The sequence below is a fragment of the Hakea prostrata genome, chromosome 1 (assembly GCF_041222555.1).
Source record: "Hakea prostrata isolate BN-2017 chromosome 1, UWA_Hpros_2, whole genome shotgun sequence".
In the NCBI taxonomy this organism is placed as follows: Eukaryota; Viridiplantae; Streptophyta; class Magnoliopsida; order Proteales; family Proteaceae; genus Hakea; species Hakea prostrata.
In genome coordinates, this window is record NC_142600.1 from 1,704,593 (window position 1) to 1,719,227 (window position 14,635).

Below are 14,635 nucleotides of genomic sequence, written 5' to 3' on the forward strand. Positions count from 1 at the left end.
AATCGCCCCTAATGGAATCGCGGGATTCCACGTGCCTGGGTCATGTACAAGTCTAGATCTTGCTCTAGGCTGGTCTGTCTAAATGTGGTGGTCGCAAGTAATGCCAACGTTGGATGGGTACTCTCTAAATTCCATTAAATTTCTGGCGCATAAAAGAGTACATGCAAATTCCCTTGATCTAAACCAAACCATTATTTTTTATAGTTGAGATTTAATGGTATTGGCATAGCGTCTATTCAATACAGGGCATCACAAACACCACTACGTCAAAAGCACCAGTCACACGTATCAAATATTTATTTATTTTTTCAATAAGGGTGTTTTTATATAATTAATTAATATTGTATGTATAGAAGGAGAGTTGAACGTGTTATCTTTTAGAAAGAAGCAATCAGGTTGATGACTTGGAAGATTGATTGAATGAATTGTCAATGGATGAGCAAGACTAGTCATTGAGAGATATGATCAATTGATAAGCAATGTTAGCCAAAGATGATCGGCCACAATGCCAAATTTCGTCGTTAGGATCCAAGGGTCAATCTCGTTTTTGTGAATATCGTGATCAAATAGGATGACGGAGATGGCCCCTCAAATCACATTAAATGTACTGTTTGACAGCCCAACTGTCAAATACAAAAGAGATTCTCATCTAACATATCTCCCTACCAAGTCCGAAGACATGTAGGATTCCCGATCATCTCCCTGACGGCTTTACAACCATAAATTATAGGAGGTCCATAGGATTAAGTGATAAGATTTTATATATATATATATATATTTTTATATATATTTTTTACTTGCGGGGCCCTACATAATTTGTGGTTGTAAAGTTTTTGCTCCCCCAACGGGGAGATGATTCGAACTATGTTGTAGTCGGTGCCTCCTGTGCATGCCATCATGTCATACTCACACTAGTCAAATCCAACCCACATGGTCAACACCTGAATGTTGTGAAGCTAATTAGGATTTAGGATGCATTAATTGCACTTCACCCTTTGAGGTTTCATTTGAATATCTCCATTTAATACCAAGCAACAACGCACGCTAAGTACCTGGACTCTAAAGCCACAAACATAAATGGTGTTGCTTCTCATGACTCAAGCATTAGAGGCAAACAAAAAAAAAATAAACACCCATCACCCTAGTCAACATGCTCTTCATAAGTTGGCTCTAGATTCTTAGGGGTTCGACTGATTCAACGTGAAAGTCAGATTTGGCAGTGATAACCATGATGGCCAATCTCACCATCATCAAGCAATATTAGTAAACATGGCTCATTCGTACTTGGTTTCGTCCCTAATTAGAATGGTGTTTTATGTTGTCATCAATCACAATTGTTGGAAAGGATGGCCATCAACAAGGCAACTCTTTCATCTTTTTACCTTTTTTTGGCTTAATTTCATTGGATAAATAATGCTAACCATCATGCACAAAACACTAAGAGTCCTGGTGGGTGTACAATGAATTTGCATCTGTAAATGATAAGCCTCATAATTCAAATTCAAATCCACCGTAACTAACTCTATCTCGATTGATCTTATCTCTAACTGATCAAGAAAAGTTTGAGTTATAGTTAAAGTATCAATAAGTTGTATAGTTTGATTGTAAACAAGTTGTAATTCAAATAATATTAATACACGTCTCCCACTCAGTAATTAGAATGTGGAATAATTTTCTCTCTCAAACGAAATTCTAACTTGATATCAGTTTTTCAACCTCTATCTACACGATCCTTAGGACCAGCTCCACCACTACCATGGCTTCTTATCTGATTTCACCTACACCATTACCATGGCTTCTTATCTAATTTCACCTACCAACATCGTTTCTCTCCTCTAAAAATTGCAATTTCTTCCTCTACTTCATGCACATGACCTTTATGGCTATGTCGATGGAACCAATCGCAATCTCCCATCCTGCATGTTGGAAATTTTTTCTTAATTTGGGTGGAGGTTCCGCATTTACCTACCCAAAAGGCTGAAGTACTCCCTCCCTTAATAATGCTGATGTAAATAATCCCAATAACTCCTGCAAATTAAGAGTGAAAAAGCATTAACCCCTGAAACTAAGGTCTACAATGCATGTTTCAGAATGCTCATTTTAGTTTAATATGCTAAAGTGTAGGCTAAATCTACGGGCATTAAAAAGACTTGAACATCAAATAGTGATTTGGAAATTTGAGTATAGAAGACCAACACATCAATCATAGTGTTACCACATATTTAATATGTTTTTTGTATGCAAAATCCAAAGCAAGAAATATGAGTAGAAAACTTATTCAATATTGAACAAAATATGCTCCTATGATTAATTAAGTCTTGAAGCTAGAAGGGAAGCAGATCACAGAGGCAAAAGTCTCACGCACTCTTATTCCATAGCATTCATTCAATGAAATAAAGGAAGCTCAGAATCTGAAAGAAGGAAGAAAGAAAGAAAAGCATTTCTTGTACAACTTCCCAAGGATCTATCAAACACGGATTTAAAAAGAAGATGGGGCATTCCGAGAATTGAACTCGGGACCTCTCGCACCCTAAGCGAGAATCATACCACTAGACCAAATGCCCTTGCGATGCTTAGATGAGTGACAAAATTTTAATAATTCTTTCAAAGCAATGTCACCTGAACATCTTCTGAACTCATCTGTTCATTCTTACAGGCGTGGTAGAATTCACAAATTCCTGCCTGAAAAGCACGAGTCGTACATTCAAAAGACAAAGTGAGAATAGGAAAATAAAGAGTTTTTGGGCCTAAAAAATGAAAAAGAAAAGAAATTAATGATGAAATTTACTAAGAAAAAAAAAATGATGAAGATTGATTAGAATTTAGAGGCTACAATATGGAAACCTGGTCTCTTTTGTAGGAATACAAGCTTGAAATCTTTAAAATGTCGTTACTTTTTAGCTTGATGAGGAAATTTTGTTTGGGGAAGAAAATGTAAAAAGGAGCTTTTATAGTGGATGAGGATATTCAGAGTCAAACCTACGAGCTCTTGACTAAAAGGTGTTTGTCCTTACCAACGACCAACCAAGCAACCCTACTTCAATGAAAAGAAAAATCATCCATTAAGATGGGAAAGAACCTAACTACCACAATGACGACGATCCAATAGCCACATAGTGGTAAGCAAATCTCTCCTACCCGATAAAGTAAGGGCCATCTTGACTAGTTGGGAACAAAACCAATGAACAAATGTAAAACAAGAATATGCTAGGGACTACACAGAGGGAGGAAGGTTATGGTGCTGAGATGTAATATACTTTTATTTTTAGTTTTGCCCACGCTATGGCTGCGTTTTATTGTCTATCCATACCTTCTCCCGTTTTTCCTTTTTATTTTGGGGGGTAAAATCTATACCTTCCCTCATTGAATGTTTCTCCAACGCTCTAGTGTTTGTAAAGGAAATATCACTTAGTTATCTCCAAGGTTCAGGGCTGAACTTTGATTTTTTTAATTGTGATTTCAATAAATGATTTTGATTTATGACAATATTTGATGATGATGAATTCACCTTATTTCAAATTTTAGCTTAAAAAAAGATAATCATCATCCCATAGTCAATTCGTTTCCCTGCCCTTGTATTGCCTTACCGTTGCTCGCTACCCTTAGAAGCATTTGGCAACATTGCATTATTCTAGCTTAGGGCAATGTTCTTGACTAGCACAGTGCACTTCTCCCACTTCTTTTTTGGTAATCAGAAAGGAAGAAATCAAAGCGTGCTCTGAAAACCCAAAGTGTCGTCCAGATAATCAAACTTTTATAGCCAATTTAATCATACCCTCTTATTTGTTATTATTAAGACTTTAGAATCTAGCGTTTAGTCATCTTCAAATTTAAGCCAACATTGAGGATTTCCCATGGGGTTTGATTGAGTGGGAGAAATGCAAGGAGTGGGAAACCATCAAAAGTGAATCACAAGGAGTATTACCCCAACTGCTTGGGAGAGAATTGGTGGCTCCGGTGGTGGTGGTGGTGTTGGGATGGAGAAGGCAGAATATAGATTGATGGCGGTGGCGGAGGAGGTGAAGTTGGTAGTTGATAACAGTAAAAGCTGGAAAAAGACTAGCCGAAAACAGCAAGAGTGCAAATAGAAGGAACAGTGAGATTTGGAAAAGTTTGATCTGAGTTTAAGCAAAGATATGACATTATAAACTTAAAATATTAAAAACCCCAGATTATAAAATAAAAAGCTAAAAATTACAAATACACCAACCATTTTAATATATATGTCAGATCTAATTAGGCTTACGTGACTCGATCTTAATGGCTGCATATAGAAGGTTTTCTAATCAGCGGTTTTCTGATCATAATTATAATGGTATGCCTTGAGGGGTTTTTTTTAAAAATAAAATCACCCTATATAATTGGGTAAATATCAATTACCTCCCCTCTTAACTGGACAAATAGCACTTACACCCCCTTTTAGTTTGATAATATCACTTACCTCCCCCTCTTACCTAGCAAATATATCAAACACCTCCTCTCTGTTAACTTTCTCGGTTAAATTTAACTTTTACCGTTAAATATTTTTCTAAAACCCCAAATTACCATTGGCTAAAAATATTTTTTATTTTAAATCCTAAATTATCGTAATCACCCTAACAGTTAAAATACTAAATTACCATCAATTAAAATAATTGTTAAAAAACCAAAACAGCATAATTAAAACCCAAATTATCTTTAATTAATAAAAGCCCAACATACCCCTTTTTTTTTAATTGCATTTTTAATTTTACTTGATAGAATATGTGTTTTTTTTAATTGTTTCATCAAATTAAAGAAGAAAAAAAAAAAAAGGTATGTTGGGCTTTTAATAATTAAAGATAATTTGGTTTTGGTGTTTTGGTTTATAATAATTATTTTAATTGAGCTTAATTTAGTATTTTAAAGATTGCGATAATTTAAGGTTTAAAATAAAAAATATTTTTAACGAGGGTGGTTTGGGATTTTATAAAAATATTTAACGGTAAAAGTGGAAGGTGTAGGTGTTTGATATATTGCTAGGTAAGAGGGGAGGTAAGTGACATTATCCAATTAAGAAGGGGGTGTAAGTACCATTTGTCCAGCTAAGAAGGGAGGTAAGTGATATTTACCCTATATAATTTGATCCATGTTTGATTTAAATTTCTTCGCCCACATCAGCAAGACGCAAGATATGATGCAAAAAAACACCCCCAGTAATTCAATCAGCTGGTTTACCCCTAAAAAAATAAAAAATAAAATACTACAATCAGCCGAGAGCCTGAGGTGCAACGTACCGTCGTCGCCTTTCATTGGGCTTAATGAATGTGATTCTACAGGTTAACCACAAAAGAATAGTCGAGAAAGCACACAGGTATGATGAGAGCCACTCATCAACGACTTCATGATCTGCCACCCATCAAAAACTTTCAGAGAATGGTTTATCAGGTGGAGAATTCAAGAGAGAATTTTCAACCACGAATGCTTTAGGGCCGGAGAAGCACCCGACCAACTCAAAACCCTAAATGACAATTTAATGATGCCTAGAAACATTCCAATGCAATCGATGCCTAACATCCTATACAATAGTGGTATGCATCATCATTACCATAACGACCAGGGGTTCTTCCACATGCATTAAGTGGTCCCCACTTTGCCATTTTCATTTCAAATCCCAATAGGAGTGCATTGGAATATATCATCATCATGTTTTAATATGTATATATTTTTTTTTTTAGTGATAATTTTAATATGAAATATGATGAGAACGTTTGATGTTTGGCTTGATTCGGATGGAATTGATCAGAGTTGACCTGAATCCTAAAAGCCCTTCTCGGTAGCAGAAATGTAGATCAACTTTGATCAATTTAAATTCAAATTGTCAATTTCCTGTTGGATACAGGGTAGAGTCATGAGACTTAAATTTACTCACTCATCAGTCATCACCTCTCTTCTTCGTAGTGCAGTTTCCAACTCTTACAGTCTTACTAGCAATTTATGGGTTATCTTCGATCATTGTCCAAAATAGCACAAACAAACCAGAATGGAATTGGAAATTCATCTCTGGTTGGCAAAGGGATTCAATGGGACTATAACTAATATAATCATTATCTCAGCAATCCATCACTTAAATCAAGCTCCCTCTCTCTCTCTCTCTCCCTCTCTGGAGGTCCACTGAGACATCCAAACAAAAAAATTATACAGACAGTGGCACATACCTGAGGCAGCATAATATACTGGAAACCATGATTAGAGGGTCCCAATATGCCACACCTTACTTAGCTGTAGTGAAGGCGTGGTTTTGGGCACTCAGGCAAATAGGCATGCAAGCACAGACTTCACCATAGCTACAATCATATCTGCAAAGAAGTCAACTCACAATGAGAAGAGAGAGAGGGGGGGGGGGGGGGAAGCTGAATTAACATTCCATCTTACCAATATCAATTATTGTGGCATAGGATTCCCAGACAGTCTTTTGCTTATAAATATTTCCCTCAGCTGGATACGTTTGATCTTGCTTTAAAAGTCCCAACGCCAGCCTGACTATTTTCAACCATGCAGAAACTCCTGCCTAAAATGAGGAGAAGACACAGCATAGTACATATTCTCCTGGCATTCATGCTCCTTGCAGTTGCAGCTTCAAACTCCCATTTCTCCAATCCTATCATGGTTCAAGCTGTAGAGACAGGCAAGCCACCCTGCTTCCGGTGTTACCTACGTTAGTTTTCACTTTTACAAACAATGGTTTCCAAATGTGTGACATATAACATGTAACAACTCTTTCTTTCAACTTGGATCTGCAGCTTCTAATGAATCTTACTAACTCAATGGTTATAACAGCTGTATTCAGGCATGAACGTGCAGCAATCGGATCTCACTCCTCCGGAACCACTTTGGCTGCTTGGGTGAGACACAAAAAATCAATCTCCTCTTTCTTCATTTTAGCAAAATGCATATAACATGTAGCTAAACTCCTGCTGTATGTTAAAGGAGAAGACCAGAAGAATGACCAAGGGGAGAAAGAGCCATAAAATTCCATCCAGACCGAGCCCAGTTGGAAACCAGCATCCACCAACTAGGCCATGAATAGATGAATTACACTTCTTCCATCTTGCAAGTATAAGAGACTGTAGTGAGTTTCCTGTAGCTGAATAAGGTGAAGTATCTAAATTTGGATAACTCTTTATGTCTAAAGTACTTTATTGTAGCAGGATAAAATTTATTAGCAAATTGGATTCCGAAAACATTCAAAGAATAAATAGCTCACTAGTGTTCTTCCATCCAACAATTTGATGTTGCATAACTGACCTAGTAGTCATCCAACCAGGAGGATGCACATTTGGAGTGTGCTACTCTCGATATTTCGAGGATTTCAATTAAGTCTAAAGTTTAAATTAAGAGTAGCAGTGACTTCCAATAATGTAAAAAACCGTAAGAGAAATTGCTTTCCATCCTCTGTTAACTTCAACCAGAAAAATTTAAAGCAGCATTCTAGACTACTTTGGTAGCCGCAATAGTCTTACGTACATAGTGGAGTTGATTCCTACTAGCTTGCCAGTAATCTGCTTCCTCAAGGACAACACCAGATTTTGTAAAGTTCTTTGCATAAATAAAAAATATTTTCCTTTCTTTTCCCAAAAAACTACTCGCTACCAAAATTTATTCATAAAATAGATCACAAATATTTCCCTTCAAAAATCCCATAATGTTCATTGTCATTATGCATGCCTATGCTCACCAAAAGGAGGCTAACTTCAGAGGACTCATCAGTTTTGGTTTCGGAATGATTTTTCTGCCAGTGGATGTTATGGTTATTAAGACAACAAAATTTTCTCATCACATGATGAACTAGAATTTTCCTTTAGACCACTAATTTGATTTTCATGACTTGCGTATAAAAATGAATAAGCCAACATAAAAATGGCCATTATATAAGAAAACCAAAGCACATTTCTCACCATCAACCACAGGCGATGAATGAATATACATAATATGTCTACACTATGTGTTTCCTATTTGATCGCTTGCCTCTCCTTGGCCCAGAATAATCTGAAATTTGTTTCCTATCACTAGAAGCATGAACCCTTACAGGAACTTCTTCATCCTGCCAGTATCATTCATTAGTCTCTGAAATTGCAAGATCTGGGAAAAGCCTATCCCATACTCAATAAATCAGTCACGTGTGTAGAAATCAGGACTTCCTACATGCAACCGAGCAAATTACATTGGAATTTGTGAATTTGCCAAATGCCAAGTATGAAAAGTGATTGGCATGTAGCCCAACAAAAGGAGTTTGATTTTCCCTTGTCATATTATCTTTTTCCTTCCTTCTATCCTTCTATCATTTGGAAGGGTGTCAAATCATGCCTCCAGTTCGGATCTGTGTATTGCCTAGAACTATCACAAGGACAGTTGCAATCAATTGTGTCTTGATGACCATAACTCCAGGAAAGAAGGAAAAAAAAAGAGGACTTAAAAAGAAAAAAGTTAGCCTAGGTGGTGGAACCAAACATCCAATACCTACAGCTTCACAGCCAAGCAAATTGGTCATGTTCATCTAACCATTTGAGCATTTTATGGGTGGCAATTCTTTATGCAATAATGTTTGGATATAGAACTAAAAGTTTCCATGATATCAACGGAAGAAAAGTCCGACAAAAGCAGCAAACAGAAGAGACTACTTTTGGTGGGCTCTCTAAAAGATGCATCCCTTCGAGAGTTCCTGCGACCAAAGTAGTACCTATCTAAGGTGAACATTAAGAATCGCAATAAGATCGTGTGTCTGCAAACCAAAATGCTTGAAATTCAGGAATCAGCATACTCATAGAATGTGGTGCAACTGAGGAGGAAACTTGAGATGTCCGTGTAACAAAAGGAAAGCTAGGTACACACCACCACTTAGGGGTGCAAGTTTGGCCCTAAAGGCCCTGAGCCCGAATAGGGCTTGGGCTCAAGATTTTGGCCTTGAGAGAGGGAATGGACTTGACCCGTCCCTGATTTTTGCCCCTAACTCTAGCCCTGATTTTAGCCTAATTTTGTCCCTGATGCTGAATCTCAATGAATTATGAACAAGGGCAAGGATAGGGCCAATCATGGCCAGGGCCAAGTATAGAGTCAATTAGGGCTAGGGACAAGGCCAGGGACAGGCCAATCAGGGCCAAGGATAGGGCCAATCAAGGCCAGAGACAGGGCCAATTAGGGCGGGAATGGGCTTGGCTTTGCCCTGTAGAATATTAGGGACAGTAATCATTGGCCCTAAATTAGGGTCAGGGCAAGAATGGGCTTAGATTAGAATATATAGGGCTGGGTTTGGGATTGCAAAAGCCCGGTCCAACTCAGCCCTATTGCAGCCCTACCGCCAGTAGTTGTGAACAGAAATGAAAATATGAACTTACAAGGTTTGTCAATTGCAGACTGAACAAGTTGAAGGCTACAAAAGAACTGTGTGGAGTTGTGGACAAGGGAACCAAGAATTCAAGAGTAGTGATCAGGATCCGGCCATGGTTGTAATGACAAAAACGAAAAGACATGAAAAATAGAAATAGAAACAGCTGGGCCCTAGAACTTTAAATATTGACAGAAGATTGGGACCTTGTGATACCTGCAATACCACAATTCACCCAATGGGCTGGTCAAAAACAGTATAATGTGCCCCAGTCCTTTTTGGTCAGAAAAATGAAGTGCATTGCGCAGTTAGGGGATTAGCAACTTTAAAGTTCTTAAAGCTTACAACCATGTGATGGAGTTTCAACTTTCTAGTCCTAGTATCTGGAGTCAGATTACAGAGGAAAATAATATGGTAGAACACTTTCCTCAATACATGATTTCAGTGAAAAGGTGTGAACGACAGATTAATCCTGTTCAGTTCTTATGCAATGTTATCTCTATAAACGTTTTTAGACACACCAAACTTCTTGGACGAGGCAAAATAGTGTCAGACTCATCTAAGAGTTCAAACATACTTCCTCATTAATCTGGTTTTGTTAGGTCTACAACAATATCCTCAGTACAGCACAAGAAGTTTGGTTACAGAACTGTGGTGGAAAACCAGTTGTGAGCGAGAATGCAAGTGACATCATTACTTCAGGCCGTGCAAAACGTGCAACTTCTCTGACAGCAGGGGCTGGTGATAGGTGGGTCTAACATTTTTGATAATTGTACATTGAGTCTCCCATTGGATAGGTGATTTTTTTTTTTTTTTTTTCAATTCATCCAAAAAACAGATACAATTAGCAGAAACTTTATCACAAAATGCAATAATCTCAGTGGTTGTGAACTCCAATCCATTAACCTATTCTGCTAGCAGAATCAGCCTGCTAAGTATGAGTAAAATGCCTAAATCTGAGAACAGTATCAGAAATCCATATATGAGTCCCAGTACTATTAGAAATCCATGTAGCAGATCTAGAACTCTTAAAATCTACCAGAAAGTTTAAAAGGTTCTATTATTCTTAGAGATGCATAGTTGGGCCCTTTCCCTGAGTTTTGGGCCAAAATATGGGCCTTTAACCATTCAAATCCCTATCAAATCCAAAACATGCAGGGTTTCAGCCAGGTTTTCCCATCTCTAAGCATTATACAGAGATGTACTACACAATTAATGGTTGAAGTTAACATAGTGTGCCAGATCCTAAACTGGCACAAGACATTCATGATGAAGGTCATGAAAGATGGTGACATAAATAATTAAATGTTTGGCATCTATAGATTGAAAGCAAACTTGGGTTTTTGAATCTAGAGAACAGAAACTTTTCTTACCACTATTGAAATAAGCCAGGAAATGCCAGAACAACTTTGTCAAGCAGCAATTACGGTGGGGTCTCCCAAAGATGGAAACCAAAGAAACCTTCCCAGCAGTCCCCTAAAGAAAGAATTTCTAAATCAGTTGCCAAGCTTCACCAGTACAAACATATATCCAGCAGAGCTTTACCAGTACAAACATATATCCAGCATAAAGTGCCTTTGAAATGCTGTAAAGGATCATTTGTTTACCTCATTTGCTACAACCAACCCAAACCGGTATTGTAGCAAAAGTTGGCAAACATCCTGCTCGGTAGTAAGAGAAATCAACAACTATCAGTATAATATAACCAAGCTTAAGTACAATAAATGGGGTAAGAAGACATTCAATAGCCACACAATCACATATCCTTGAGATGGAAATTAAAGTAAGATAAACTAGCACAAAGATCCTAGAGGGGGAGAAATTGCTGATCACCCTCAAAATCTGTAAGAAATATCTAAATATAAAGTAGAAGCTAATGATGGCAGTGGAAAATATGGAATAATCCAGGTTTAACCAGACCAACATATCTGTATCCACTATATACCCCAATTTGGGTTCTTTATGACCTGTAACCAACTGCCTCTGGCAACAAATGAAAATCAATGCTGCATTTCAATAAGATTTGAAATATATCTACTCCTAAGCTAACCTAATCTGTCATTATTGAATTTAACCACCTTTATATTGGAGAAAGAACATGTAGAAATCACATCGAAAATAAAACCCAACTTTTAGTTCCAATGAAGCCAAATTTTGGGGCGATGAGAACTGAATCATGACATCTGAAACGAGTTCAAGATGAGAACTTCTTCCTTTAACGGTTTCTGGTGACAGAGACTTGTTGAAGAAAATTGGTAGTTGCAATATATCTCATTCACAGAGAATCCGTTGACAGTGTCCACGACATGAATACATTCGCTAATCCTCAAGTTCTACTTTTTGTTTACCTTATGGATTCTCTTTGGGAATTATATTTACTCTGCGAGGATTTGCTTGCTAATTTACCATTAAAATCAAAACAACACTTGGATGTTGAAAAATCAACCAGTGGCTCTGATTTTTTAGGCATGAGCACCTCTCTATCTATGAATGTAAATTCAAATATTTGTGAGTTCTAGAAGCAAGCAACTCCAAGTGTACATTTATATCAATATTTGGCTGTCCAAGTGCCTTTACCTTCTCCGACACTGTTTAAAAATGAGTCCAAAGTTAATCACAGCCCCCTTTGAGCAAGCGTTCTCAAGCCCCACCCCCCCTTTTTTTGTTTGCAGAAGTTTTGATCCTAAAGTCCAATCTGCAAACACGTGAACAGCTGATCCAAATATGGCAGATTAAATAACTCCCTGCTTGAATAGAAATGGAATGATGATAAGGCAAAGTACACCTGCCAATAGGTTAACCCCTCGCATAGAACGTCTCAGATTGTATTGTTTCCTGACAGTAACATAATGGTTACAGAAATAATAAGGTCAAAACTGCATACCCAAGAACGGAAAAGACTTTTCAACATACTTAGTCTTCAATGATCATTTTATATGCCTCACACAGAATAAGAATGCAAATGCAAAATAGAAAACTGAAAATCATAATGTGCAAAGGGGAAAGTCAAATTTTAAAGTCTGTAGCCAAAAATCTAAAAAATAAGACATGAGATGAGTTAAATACTGACACTTTGGCAAGATCTTGCTGAAACAGTGAATTTTTCACCCATGAGTTCCATCGGCCATTTCAGAGCACAAATTGCATGTTCCAACATTTCCTGTTTAACTCACTGTCATTATATTCTTATACTCACCCATTTACAAGTCTTGCTTGTGGTTTTATATGCATATCATTTTATTTCATCCACCTCATCTTGGTGAGTAGCATTCTAAGCATTATTATTTCTCAATAAACCATATTAAATCAATAAACCTGGTAAATGTTAGAGTCATCCCAGAAAACTTCACTTAGACTTCCATCAGTTTGTTTCGGCAAGCTCTATAGTTTAGTTAACTTCATGACACCGAACTAATCGATCCTATAAACCAAAGATACATATATAACTAAAAGAAAATAAATTGACACATCCCATAGTCACCGTACTCATCCGACACCTGAACTTCACTCCTGTTATGAGGATGCAACTCCATACTTGATTGGTTTTGGGATAGCAGCGCATGCTTAACTTGGACAAGACATACAAACACCACATAATATATTTACTATAAAAAAAGTACATATTTTCTCATTTTCTTAAGTTATGATGGCAAGGTTGTCTTTCACGTTCTTCATTGCAAGAGGAAATGTAGCCACTTTAACAAGAAGAGTTGGAAAGATAATTGCAAACACGTAAGCATAACATGTACAGCTGCAAGTCCATCTTCCAGCACATGAAACCAAATACACAAGTAAATTATCAGAACTAGACTGAGGCAGGATACTAACTTTCGGTATATTTATCCACTTCCAAGTGTCTCATGAGTTTTCATTAAGAAATCCATTTACATTATCTGAATAGGTTAAGCAAAAACATCAACAGCATCAGCATGTCCAAGCCCAAAAGAAGGATGGACTAACGACTAGCTGTCACACTAGAAGAGCATTAGAATGCTACTTAAAGGCCCCAACAGTGTCAGGTATTAAGACGATGACTATCCAACAGTTCCAGCCACAGTTCAACCAAACCCGTAACCCTCTATACGTGTAAGTTCCAGAATTCACTTTGGCGTAAATAATGACGGAGTTTTTAATTGAAGGAATAAAAATTAAAAACGCATAGATATTCATTGTCACAGATGCAGTCCACATATAGCCTAAGAGATTTGCATACCATCGATAAACGGTAAACTACAGAAATTGAACTTCCACTTGGCCCCAACTAAACTTCGAAACCCGATAATCGGACATATTTCTAAAAGAATACCTTCAGAACAAATTCCATCGCGTCCGAACCACGGCATCAGTCGACCCAGCGGAAGCGCCAGTCGGATCCACTGCAACAGCAGCATCAGCAAGCGTGTATAACAAACTTTCAGTTCGACCTAAAATTCCATGAAAATCGATCGAATAGGGGAGCCTTTAATCTCATTGAAGCTGAATTTCACTCTGGTACCTTTTAATCTCCAATAGGGAAGCCTGCGAAAGCCATGGCCTAAAAGAGAAGGCAGAGAAGTACCAAGAAACGGATGCGATATAATCAGATTATCAGAACTTTAGCCATGATACAATTCTTTAAAACTCGATCAGAATAAATTCAGTCTGGCTTCAGATCAAGATATTGACGGAAATGACAGCCCACCGGCACTGAATCTACGAGCATTAGGGAAAGAATTGGCGGGATATTTCCTGCATCATCCGAATTCTCACCGATTCAGTTTTCGGATTGGCAAAAATAGAATTCTCACCTCTTCTTTCTTTCTTTCTCTCTTTCTTTCTTTCTTTCTTTCTTTTTTTTTTTTTTTTTTTTTCAAATAAGAACTTATATTAATTTCTTTAGACTAAAGCTAGAGGAAATAAGATTTCCATTTACAAAATAAGGCGGGAACTGCCACATGACACGATTAAGTTGAAATTTCTTAGAACCAGGAGCTAAGAAATCAGCAAAGACTTACAATACCTATGAGCAAGGCGAAAAGCTACATAAAATTAACTAGAAAAGAGTCTCATAATTTCCTGGACGGTCATGACTTGGCTAGTCTAGAGACTGGACCTGACCATTTAGAGCTTTTATGACTATGATGCAATCTGAGAATATCACAACTTGACAACCTGGGTAATACGCAGATTACAAATAACTAATATAGCTTCTCTAATTGCTTCTAATTCTACTGTAAGTGCTAAAAAACAAAACCCACAAGTAGCCTTTGCAACAACAAAATATCCTGTAAGACTCCAAATGGGGCTAGAGGG

The 14,635-nt window shown here is 37.3% G+C and overlaps 1 protein-coding gene, 1 long non-coding RNA gene and 1 other non-coding gene across 7 annotated transcripts; 1 reads left to right on the forward strand and 2 right to left on the reverse strand.

The window, feature by feature from the left end:
- Window positions 1-2,492: 2,492 nt before the first annotated feature.
- On the reverse strand, window positions 2,493-2,564 carry TRNAP-AGG (transfer RNA proline (anticodon AGG)). The gene has a single exon. It is a non-coding gene; the product is annotated as a tRNA-Pro (tRNA).
- Window positions 2,565-5,664: 3,100 nt separating this feature from the next.
- Window positions 5,665-14,166, reverse strand: LOC149026542 (uncharacterized). 4 transcript variants are annotated; one of them, XR_016173152.1, is made up of 6 exons: window positions 13,839-14,166; window positions 12,129-13,719; window positions 10,951-11,004; window positions 10,717-10,819; window positions 6,394-7,068; window positions 5,665-6,317 (listed from the first exon to the last, which is right to left on the reverse strand). It is a non-coding gene; the product is annotated as an uncharacterized LOC149026542 (long non-coding RNA). The 4 variants fall into 4 exon arrangements; XR_016173150.1 differs by having other exon boundaries at window positions 5,667-6,317; window positions 12,129-12,178; window positions 13,650-14,166; XR_016173151.1 differs by having other exon boundaries at window positions 5,667-6,317; window positions 11,921-14,166.
- LOC149026543 (uncharacterized) lies at window positions 6,487-7,044 on the forward strand. 2 transcript variants are annotated; one of them, XM_089154020.1, is made up of 3 exons: window positions 6,487-6,676; window positions 6,799-6,863; window positions 6,949-7,044. In XM_089154020.1, the coding sequence occupies exons 1-3, from the start codon at window positions 6,514-6,516 to the stop codon at window positions 7,042-7,044; spliced, it is 324 nt and encodes a 107-aa protein (XP_089010146.1). In that variant the 5' UTR covers window positions 6,487-6,513. The 2 variants fall into 2 exon arrangements, with proteins under 2 accessions (XP_089010146.1, XP_089010152.1); XM_089154026.1 differs by having other exon boundaries at window positions 6,487-6,646.
- Window positions 14,167-14,635: the final 469 nt, after the last annotated feature.